The 12,175-nt window shown below is 35.0% G+C and overlaps 1 protein-coding gene across 12 annotated transcripts in view; it reads right to left on the bottom strand.

Annotated features, from left to right (window-relative positions):
- Nucleotides 1-12,175, bottom strand: part of FER (FER tyrosine kinase) — a 463,830-nt gene that overhangs the window by 339,061 nt on the left and 112,594 nt on the right. For all 12 annotated transcript variants that reach the window (XR_010114476.1, XR_010114474.1, XR_010114475.1 and 9 more), the window contains one exon: nucleotides 1,083-1,266. Coding sequence is in view for 9 of the 12 variants with exons in the window: in XM_063612887.1 (XP_063468957.1) it covers nucleotides 1,083-1,266 (184 nt within the window). In the remaining 3 variants the exon portion in view is untranslated. The remainder of the gene's footprint in view (nucleotides 1-1,082; nucleotides 1,267-12,175) is intronic.

Raw genomic sequence — 12,175 nt, 5'->3', positions numbered from 1 at the left:
AAGGTTATCGCTAAGGTCTGATTCTTCGCACAAAAAAAAAATGTTCACACAAAAAAATTTGCAACCTCTGGTATAAATGGCTTAATTTATGTAATATTCAGGCTTCCTCTTGCACCATAACCTGAAAAATGCTCATAATTTTTCATATCAATTTACCACTACATTTCAAAATATGCTAAACCTAAGAGTTTATGTGCTAATATGTGTAATTACAGATAAATTAACTACAATGCAAGAACCTGCATTAAACTGACCCAAGTTCCTTTTCTCATACTTCACTACTTATTTGTGAACTTTATCTCCACCTGAGAGATAAACATTTACTTCTTTTCTAATGCTCTTTCATTACTACACTATTCTGCAACCCTACTCACATAGTTCACAGCAACTCTAACATTGAAGAATTCCCCGACACAATTTTCAGTGAAAATAATTGAATTTAGTCATTTGGAAGGCACTAAAACAACTAAGCAAGGAGACAGGGTCTACCAAAGGATGACTTATTTTTTCTGTCATTTTGTATCAGTGTGTATGATAAACATGTGTCCATTTGATTCACTTATTAAAGTACATTGTTAGATCAAGAAGGCAAGAATTGTGCCCTGCTCATCTCTATATCCCTAAGCATCACATAATATGCTTTGCATACGTAAAACCTCAATAAACATTTGTTGATTTTAATCTTATGCAGAAAAAAGAACAAGAAGCTGACAAATAAACGTTCAAAAAATCTCTTCCTTGAGACTTTTCAGTTGTTCAAGATTTAAATACCCAACTCTCTGGAGGTAGATATTCACTTCCTAACACTTTTGAACTTATAATTTTTTCATTTAAATTTCCAGCTAAGGAAACAAAACAAAAACATACAAAGGAAGGACCATTTTGGAAGCTAGCTAGAAGGTTTAGGGGATAAGCACAAACTGAAGGTACACGAAAAGTGAAAATCAAGAAGAATCAAGGTCTGAAATACCCACTGGACTGGATCAATAATAAAACTTATGAAGCAAGACCTAAACTAGAGAGAAAATATGTTGAAATCATTTTGTGAAGGGATTTCATGATAGAAAGAAAATGTGTCTTACAGTGCTTTTATCATTTCTTCTTGCATCTTTTGTAAGGAGTCCAGAAGCAGGGGAAGTGTGATATCATAATACTGATTCTGATGGAGCTGTGCCCCTTTCAACGCCAATACATACTGATTGTGCAACATATGAAGTTTCATTGTGGCTTTGTCATACCGTTCCTTGGCCTTTTCAGTTTCCTTCCCTGAAAAAAAAAAAAAAAAAAAACTGAAGAAAGTTAGTAAAGAGATAAGAAAAAAATTTTATCTTCACTACATACAAACTGAATTACTACTGTTTTATGTTATTTCACACATTTTTTAAATAACAAAATTTTATTGAACACATACTATGTGCTTAGCTTTATGCAAGGTACTGTTATACTTGCCAATCCTTAACACAAAGGTTGACAAGAAGGAGGCATGTAGGACACTAAATGGTGAATAAAGGTCAAAGTAAAACACAAAAAAGTACAGATATATGATCCTTTTCATCTTCAAGAAGCTTATACCAAATTGAAACAACAGTGCACATAAAACTGTAAAACCAAGAAACCGAGAAAGTTTGTAAATAATGTTAAATTTTGAGGTCTATGTTTGAGACATCAACAAAGACAAGGGTAGTCAGAGGAGGCTTTGTGGAGAAGACAAACCTTAAAATATGGGACATATCTGGAGAAGTATAAAAAAGATAAGAACAGATAGTTCCTCTCACCTTCCTTCTTTCCCTTCATTGCTTCCTTTCATTCAGTGAATATTATTAGCTGAATGCTACTAGGAACTGTGCTAAACATTGAGAATTCAGTATTTGGCAAAACAGAGTCCTTGACATAGAGCCTTGTGAACTGGAATATTGAGTGAATACATGGAAAGAAAAAGTTACATAGAGATAAGCTTGTCTAAAGACAGTAAGTTTTGAGAAAATTAAGGAAATAGGTCTGCTTAGGGAGGGCAGTTGTAGGTGCTGAATGACTTGAAAATCAAGCAGAGAAATTTAGACTTCATGTGGAAGAAGTCTGAGAGATACTGATAATGTTATGAGTTAAAACATTTTATAGTTCCTTTACTAGTCATTTAAAAAACATTTACAAATTGCCAATAAAAGCAAATGAAGATATAAAGAAATGAAAATTTTAAGCAGATCTTAAACTTTTGATGCAAATTACACAAATATTTCTTGTCAATGTTGACTCAGAAAATAAACTGTTCAAGATATTTACTAATTTCTGCCCTTTCCAAAGAAGTCCTCCAAATAAATCCTCTCCCCAGAAACAGATCTCTTTTTTTTAATGAAAAACAATTTTATTTGCATTCTTTTGTAACTTGCCTTTCTTTGCATTGAGATTCACTGGTGTCAAGGCATCAATTTCTAGCTGATTCTTTTTTTTTATATACTTTAAGTTTTAGGGTACACGTGCACAACGTGCAGGTTAGTTACATATGTATACATGTGCCATGTTGGTGTGCTGCACCCAGTAACTCACCATTTAACATTAGGTATATCTCCTAATGCTATCCCTCCCCCCTCCCCCCACCCAACAACAGGCCCCGGTGTGTGATGTTCTTCTTCCTGTGTCCATGTGTTCTCATTGTTCGATTCCCACCTATGAGTGAGAACATGCGGTGTTTGGTTTTCTGTCCTTGTGACAGTTTGCTGAGAATGATGGTTTCCAGCTTCATCTATGTCCCTACAAAGGACATGAACTCATCCTTTTTTATGGCTGCATAGTATTGCATGGTGTATATGTGCCACATTTTCTTAACCCAGTCTATCATTGTTGGACATTTGGGTTGGTTCCAAGTCTTTGCTATTGTGAATAGTGCTGCAATAAACATGCGTGTGCATGTGTCTTTATAGCAGCATGATTTATAATCCTTTGGGTATATACCCAGTAATGGGATGGCTGGGTCAAATGGTATTTCTAGTTCTAGATCCTTGAGGAATCGCCACACTGACTTCCACAATGGTTGAACTAGTTTACAGTCCCACCAATAGTGTAAAAGTGTTCCTATTTCTCCACATCCTCTCCAGCACCTGTTGTTTCCTGACCTTTTAATGATCGCCAATCTAACTGGTGTGAGATGGTATCTCATTGTGCTTTTCATTTGCAGTTCCCTGATGGCCAGTGATGATGAGCATTTTTTCATGTGTCTTTTGGCTGCATGAATGTCTTCTTTTGAGAAGTGTCCGTTCATATCCTTCGCCCACTTTTTGATGGGGTTGTTTTTCTCTTGTAAATTTGTTTGAGTTCATTGTAGATTCTGGATATTAGCCCTTTGTCAGATGAGTAGGTTGCAAAACTTTTCTCCCATTTTGTAGGTTGCCTGTTCACTCTGATAGTAGTTTCTTTTGCTGTGCAGAAGCTCTTTAGTTTCATTAGATCCCATTTGTCAATTTTGGCTTTTGTTGCCATTGCTTTTGATGTTTTAGACATGAAGTCCTTGCCCATGCCTATGTCCTGAATGGTATTGCCTAGGTTTTCTTCTAGGGTTTTTATGGTTTTAGGTCTAACATTTAAGTCTTTACTCCATCTTGAAGTAATTTTTGTATAAGGTGTAACTCACCACTCCTATTCAACATAGTGTTGGAAGTTCTGGCCAGGGCAATCAGGCAGGAGAAGGAAATAAAGGGTATTCAATTAGGAAAAGAGGAAGTCAAATTGTCCCTGTTTGCAGATGACATGATTGTATATTTAGAAAACCCCATCATCTCAGCCCAAAATCTCCTTAAGCTGATAGGCAACTTCAGCAAAGTCTCAGGATACAAAATCAATGTGCAAAAATCACAAGCATTCTTATACACCAATAACAGACAAAGAGCCAAATCATGAGTGAACTCCCATTCACAATTGCTTCAAAGAGAATAAAATACCTAGGAATCCAACTTACAAGGGACGTGAAGGACCTCTTCAAGGAGAACTACAAACCACTGCTCAATGAAATAAAAGAGGATACAAACAAATGGAAGAACATTCCATGCTCATGGGTTGGAAGAATCAATATCGTGAAAATGGCCATACTGCCCAAGGTAATTTATAGATTCAGTGCCACCCCCATCAAGCTACCAATGACTTTCTTCACAGAATTGGAAAAAACTACTTTAAAGTTCATATGGAATCAAAAAAGAGCCCGCATGGCCAAGTCAATCCTAAGCCAAAAGAACAAGCTGGAGGCATCACGCTACCTGACTTCAAACTAAATTACAAGGCTACAGTAACCAAAACAGCATGGTACTGCTACCAAAACAGAGATACAGACCAATGGAACAGAACAGAGCCCTCAGAAATAATGCTGCATATCTACAACCATCTGATCTTTGACAAACCTGACAAAAACAAGAAATGGGGAAACGATTCCCTATTTAATAAATGGTGCTGGGAAAACTGGCTAGCCATATGTAGAAAGCTGAAACAGAAATAGATCTTAACTTGAGAATTTTTGACAGCAGTCTCCCTTCTGTTGCCATTCTGCTTAGGCTCAGCAACCATCTGAGTATTCCTCATTTAAGAATCTCAGTACCCCAGAGCAAAGAGCAGAGAAAAGGTGAGGGTTTTTGCAAAGAGGGACAATTTCAGACCTCAGACCATTCCTACGAAGAACAACAGAATGAGAAATAGAATTCCCTTGCTTTCTCATCATCCCTCCAATTCTGATGCTCAGGAAATACATCCACATCGTATAAACAGAAACAAACCTTCTGGCAGACTTGTATGTCTCTACTATCAATAAATTCTAGAGTTCACAAATACTAGAATCACCACTGACTTCTAGGGAGCAACACATAATTATTTTAAAGAGTTTAATTCTGTACCCATTGTCCATTCACTGGCTCTTGCACATGTGGATATTAATAACTGTCCAAGTTTTTAACAAAATGTTACCCAGATAATCTATTTCACGTTATAACATAAAGAACTTCTCAGTAAGAAAATAATCTTTTCACCTGAGTATCTCTAACCCCTGTCACTGCTGACCAGAAACATGTTCTAAAACTAGAGTGGCAGGAGGGAAGCAAGTACATTAATTCAGTTCTCACCTGAAGAAAATCAGAAACAAAAAAAAAGAAAATTTGAATCACTAAAGTGATGCAATTAGGAAACGAGGAAGTCAAATTGTCCCTGTTTGCATATGACATGATTGTATATTTAGAAAACGCCATCATCTCAGTCCAAAATCTCTTGAAATAGTTTTTCACACTTTTTGACTACCACCCACAAGATAATATATTTTATGTCATGAACCAGTAAATAATCACATATGTGTTTATATAAATTTAATATAAAATGATTATTCTCCTTACTATGAGGTATGCCCAGTGATTTTTTCAAAAATTCTAATCTATTTGAATTTTTTTAATGTTTATCAGAAATCAGTAAACTTTTTGCCTCAGTTAAAATAAATCCCTAGAGAAGATTTATCTCACTCTGCATGACACTTGGCACAATTTTTTAACTTAGCAATTAATCAAATAACTTCGGTAATACTAACCATGAATGATTTTTAATGTTCTAAGGAACATATCCTCCCACATAATCAGTTACTATAATAATTTTTCATAGAATAATATAATAGCATTTTTATCCATGAATATTACTACTTAGCATTCTTCTTACGGAATATACTTCATTAAAAGTCCCCAAAAGTCAATGCAATTGCCTGGGTGCAGCGGCTCACATGTAATCCCAACACTTTCAGAGGCCAAGGCGGGTGGATTACTAAAGGTCAGGAGTTCGAGGCCAGCCTGGCCAACACAGTGAAACCCCCTCTCTACTAAAAATACAAAACAATTAGCCAGGTGTGGTGGTGCGTGCCTATGGTCCCAGCCAATCGGGAGGCTGAGGCAGGAGAATCACTTTAACCCAGGAGGTGGAGGTTGCGGTGAACCAAGATCAAGCCTCTTCACTCCAGCCTGGGCAACAGAGCTAGACTTCGTCAAAAAAAAAACAAAAAAGGTCAATGCAACTGACATATCTATGGCTAGCCCACAGCCTTCCATCTAAAAATGATCACCCCTTTTTGTCCCCACCCACACAAGTTAGGAGGAGGCTCCTATACGGAGCTGACATCCAAGATCTAAGGTACATACCTGACAATATAGGAACCAATATTTTGGCTAGAAGCTAAGTCATATGAATTCCTGAATAAGAGTAAAAGTTCACTAACTCCTGCTACAGAAGCTGCCTTTTTTGAGGCCCGTTCCAAGGTTTTTGGTTTTTGGTTTGTTTTTTTTTTTTACTCACCATTTTTAAGCAAGTTTAAGTTTCTGTTTACTACTTGAAATTGAACAAATTAATTCTGACAACAGTTCAAAAGGTCAGGTACAATTAACCAGGTAAGTTAATCCCAAGTAATAAAGACACTTTCCACAGTCCACATGTTCATAATAAGAAAACAAAACAGGCAGTTACCATGCAAGTGTATTTGAGTATTGTGTTCTAAGATGTTACTTTTTAATGTCAGTTCAAAAGGTATAATCAATTCACTGAATTCCATATTTTGCCTCTTATTTAAAAACTTTATTTTGTTATATTAACTATTATTCCTAATTAATTCCCTAAATTTTTTAGTCTAACTTCAGAAGACAATCTCTCTACACATTTTCATTGAGACATTTAAACCACCCATCTGTCCTCTCATTTGCACAGATATTTAAACTGCACACTACCCATCTGTCTTTCTAGCTGGTGTAAAATGATTCACTAAACATACAACACTCAACTCACTAAGATTTTATGCTCCAAGATAACATTAGAAAAGTTAAGAATTTCCCAGATACCTTTTTCTTTATTAAATATAGTATATGACAAACAACCTGAAGCCATTAGAGCCAAAATTTAATCACCAACAGCTTACCAATGGTCATTAATAACAATTACAAAAATATTTAATGCCTTTGGAAACATCCAATGCAGAATCCATTGCATTAAAATAATAATAGTAAATTCTCAAAACCACTTTCAGGTTTAAAACCAGATTTCACGTTATGTTTTGGCAGATTTTGGGGAGGAGTACTCCACAGTTCACACTTCTACATTTGGTTATAAGGCATACTTATGCATGCACATTATCAATCAATCTGTTATCTCCTTCCCTTGCAGGTATAAACAAAGAGTTTTAAAAACATGCTCACTTACCATGATTTGGAAAGGGATTCTATGCTACTTTTTACTGATTTGTTTTAAAATAAATGTTTAGGGTGCTATACAGGATATATAAGTCAATTTCAGAAATGTTAATACCATATAAAAACCAATCTTACAAATAAAAATTTTAACATTCCTTTTACTTAACAAAATTATTGCAAAAAATAACCTAATACAATTCTATTTACTTCGAAATATCTCAGATCACTAATATACTTTCTTAACTTTTAAATAAATGCATATGATCTTAAAATTAATGTGAAGTATACAGAATGAAAAAATTCCTATTTTTCATTCAACAGACACAGAATCCTATCTTTGTTTTGTGTGCTTTTTTCTTTTTTCTTTAAATGATGACAGGCATTGGAGCAGGGCATGAGTGTTCTACATGTCAATCAACAAGGAGGAAAACATCCAATTTTTCCTCCTCCACATAACAAAATTCACAAAGAGATTAAATTATAATTTGTTTGCCACAACTTGTTGACAAATCTATTTAATGTTTTGTAATAACAGAATGTATAAACAACATGTCATGCCATAAACAATATTATGAAGCTAGCAAAACTCAATTATGTAAGTTTGACATTTACAAGAGAAAGGCTGGACTACTCATTAAGCTAGCCTAAAAAGTCACTTCTTTTATTATAAACTCCTGAAGTGTTTGCCATTTGAGAATTATGGTAGAAACCTGCTGATAATAAATAAGAAGTGATTATTTTCTAAAAATAAAGTGCCTACAAGTAGACTCTGCTTTGATTTGGATTACTAAACATTCTACCACCTTACAATTTTCCTTTCTTTCAGAACATTCCTTGTTAATATGATTTGGCTCTGTGTCCCCACCCAAATCTCATCTGGAATTATAATCCCTGTAATTCCCATGTGTCAAGGGAAGGACCAGGTGGAAGGTGATTAAATCATGAAGGGGTATTTTTACCCCCATGCTGTTCTTGTGACAGTGAGTTCTCAGAAGATTTGGTGGTTTTATAAGGCAGTTTTCCCTACTCTTGCTCAGTCTCTCTCACCTGCCACCATGAAGTCATGCCTCTTCCCCTTCCACCATGATTGTAAGTTTCCTGAGGCCTCTCCAGCAATGTGCAACTGTGAGCCAATTAAACCTCTTTTCTTTATAAATTACCCAATAATTACATGTCTTTATAGCAGTGTGAAAACAAACTAATACGCTCCTCAATTTCACAATTTTCCTTATTACTCTACACTCGCTATCCTAGGCACACTGAGTATGAAGAAAATGAACACGAATTCATCTTAACTTACAGTTACTTGGGTCAAACATATACATACTTTTTTTTACATGGAAGTTAAATTCAAGTGTGATATGTAGAAACAATGAAGGAGCTACCTTTTTTTACTCAGTAATGTTAAAAAGTCAGTTCTAGTCTCAGCTTTTCCTTTGATTAGATGTGCAGCCCCAAGCAAAACATTTAATCTAAATTTTAGTTTCCAATTTTTAAACATAGGAATTAAATTATCTGCCCTTTCTAATTCACTGGGTTGTAATGCAGATTAAATGGCAGAAAATTGACAAAATGCAGTTAACAGCAAAGGCTAAATAAAGCACAGAATTTGGAAAGACGAAAAGAAAACATTTGTGTTTATATGCTCCTATAAAGCATTAAAAAAAAATAATGGGTATGGCCAGGCGTGGTGGCTCACACCTGTAATCCCAGCACTTTGGGGGACCGAGGTGGAAGGATCATGAGGTCAGGAGCTTGAGACCAGCCTGGCCAATATGGTGAAACCCTGTCTCTATTAAAAAATACAAAAATTAGCTGAGTGTGGTGGTGCGCACCTGTAGTCCCAGCTACTCGGGAGGCTGAGGCAGGACAATCACTGGAACCCGGGAGGTGGAGGCTGCAGTGAGCCGAGATCAGATGACTGCACTCCAGCCTGGGCGACAGAGCGAGACTCCGTCTTAAAATAATAATAATAATAATAATAATAATAATGATAGGTATATACATATTTTGCTACTTTTAATAAATTTCCTGGCATAAGAAAATTTTATTTATCAAGAAACATTTATTAAACATTTTATGGGTTTTGAACTGTTCAGAGAACTGAAATAGTGACACTTTATTTAAAAATTCAACATAAAACACCTTTAAAGAGCAAGTTCTCAAACCCTGTGTAATATAATTTCCTTGCATATAGTGATTGCTACATTCAATTGACCCACACTCTTCTAACAACCTGTAACGTGAATGACGTACCATGTCCAGATCTATATTCCATAATTTCACAATACTGTGAATGAGGGAGTTCTGGGTAGCTGGGATGTGGTAGCAGCATAATTCTGAATCTCCCACATATTACCCAAAAATATAATAAAGAACAAAATGAAAAACATAACTCATACCCTCAGCATAACAGGCAGAGAAAGTCCAAATTTTAAATTGGCTATGACTAGAAAAGTAAACACCAAATCTCCACAAATGATCTCTCCCCCTCCCATAGCAAGCCTTTACGAAGACCAAAAGCTGTTGGGTGGGTTGGTTGGAGGTGGGTGTTGGGGGGTGAGGCAGGGGCAGGGGTAAAGAGAAGAAACAGCAGCGTGCTTAAGACTGATCTAAAAACAACCATCAGAAAAAGAAGGTCTGCTTTACTTGTGAAAATACTGAAAAACTGTAGTGGTAGATCACAGCAGTGACAGCAATGTAAGAGTTAAAGAAAGAGGAAGTGACATACTATTTCTCATCTACCAAACTGAGAAACGCTCTATTGGTGAGGATGTGGAGAAGAAACATTCATACATTTCTAGTAGAAATGCAAATTGGTATAATCCTTATAGAAGGAAAATTGGCAATATCTAACAAAATCACATGTAAGTATACCTTTTAACCCAGCAATCACACTTCTTGGAATTTATATCACACTTTTGGCAATTCATTCCTCCAATCACACACACAAACACACACACACATACAAAACACATACATAAGGTTATTTATAGTAGCAGTACATATAATTAGAAAAATCAGAAATAAGCTATATGTCCATATGTAGGAAAGGGCTTAAATAATCTTAAAATAAAGTGGCATGCAGCTGTTGAAAAGAATGAAAAAACTGGCAAGAGACTGTGAGGACAGAAAAAAAAAGAATGAAAAAACAGTCTACCAACTTGAATGTTGTCATTTTCAAGATGCATTATCAATGGAGAAGCAAAGGAAAAAGAATATTATATAATCGTAGTTTTGTGTAAGAAAGAAAGGGAAATAAAAACGATTGAGTTCCCTATATGGTTTTGAACAGTATTAACTTTTGGAATCACTAAAGTTTCACATAGAAATAAATAAACAAAATTAACAAGGGTAAGAGGGAGGGGGGAAATTAAAATGAGATACAACAGAAACAAATGAACCAAATTGTATTTCCAGTGAATAACACTAACCACACTAAAAGGAGTAGGGAAGTAACTTTGTAAAAAACTAAGTAACTTTGGAAAACAGTATTTGATTACAATAGAAGGCTAAAGACAAAAAAAGCTTTAAACAAATACCAAACTGTAGTCTTTAAGTTTCATTTTTCAGAGGTATGAGTTAGCAATACTGAAATTACTTTCTGTGTATTCTAGCATTTGAGCAAGTAAGTAAAATATTGTGAATAACAGAAGCTAGGTTTCTCACTGCCAGAGAAAGCAGTTGCAAATATATAAATAGGAAGAGGAGGAATCAACTGTATGGTATTGGACTAGAATTTGAAGTATCAATGTGAACCCCTCAGTGTATTCCTAGATAGACCAATAGATAACAGAAAAAAGCACAGGTGTACATAAGTGTGTACGTGTTGCTTATTTCCTGTCTCTGTCAATTAACAGGACCTAGAGTAAGATACTCCACTAGCAATGAGCACACCAATGGCCAGATACTGTTTTCCAAATACAATTCTCTACTAAAAGGAACTAAGGTTTCATAGAGAAATGGAACTTGAAGTAGGAAAAGTATAAGATGAGCCAGCAAATACGTACTCAATGTAGGAATGTGTCAAAAGGACAGAGGAGCCAGTTTGAAGTGGCTCCCACTGGCGAAATCTGAGCATGATAGTACATAATTATGATAGTATAAAATTATAATCCATGAATAAAAATCAGAATCTGTGACTTCATTCTAATACATTAAATTAATACATAAATTTAAAAAATAAACAGGAGGGAAAAGCCCTTCCTTATATTAAAAACAAATTAATAAATGTAAAAGGAATAACTGAATTAGAAAATTACCATTTCACAATTGCCATAATAATAAATGATTTAGGTAAGAACCATTGATAGACATAAAAATAGTGGGTGAAAATCTGAAGAGTAACACCATATTTACATAGTGTCAATGTTTTCCCTGCAATACTTATTAACTACAAAGAAAAATGAAAATGTAACTTTAGTGTGGAGAAATCAAGCATATACCACCTTACTCCAATGATCAAATTAATATCCAACAATGGGATGAACTGACATCATGGACCTGATATAAAGCACCGACAACAGAACATCATTTCTATGGTATTCCTATGAAAAATAAATAACAAATATTACGCAGAAAAACAAATCAAGGAATACTTCACAAGATAACTGTTCTATAATGCTCAAAAATGCCAATGTTTTGTGAACCATAAAGACTATTACACCTGTTCCAGTGTAAAGGCAACTAAAAAGATATGACAATGAATAAATATACATTTACGTTTTTATATTTACACATACACACACATGCATACATATGTATGCACCACATACAGAGACAGAAAAGCATAAAGCAAATGTGGTAAAAGGTGAACATGTGGGAAACATGAGTGAACGGTATATGAGAATTCTTTGTACTATTCTTTCAACATTTCTCCAGGACTGAAATGAAGTTATAATATAGTTAAAAGAAAGCTGTGAAAATTGGATCAAAATTTTAAAGTATCAGAATATTCATTATATCTAAAGAACTGGTATTATTTAGCCTAC

The sequence above is a fragment of the Symphalangus syndactylus genome, chromosome 11 (genome assembly GCF_028878055.3).
Source record: "Symphalangus syndactylus isolate Jambi chromosome 11, NHGRI_mSymSyn1-v2.1_pri, whole genome shotgun sequence".
NCBI classification, from domain to species: Eukaryota; Metazoa; Chordata; class Mammalia; order Primates; family Hylobatidae; genus Symphalangus; species Symphalangus syndactylus.
The sequence above is the reverse complement of the archived record's forward strand: the minus strand, read 5'-3'. Positions and strand labels throughout refer to the sequence as shown.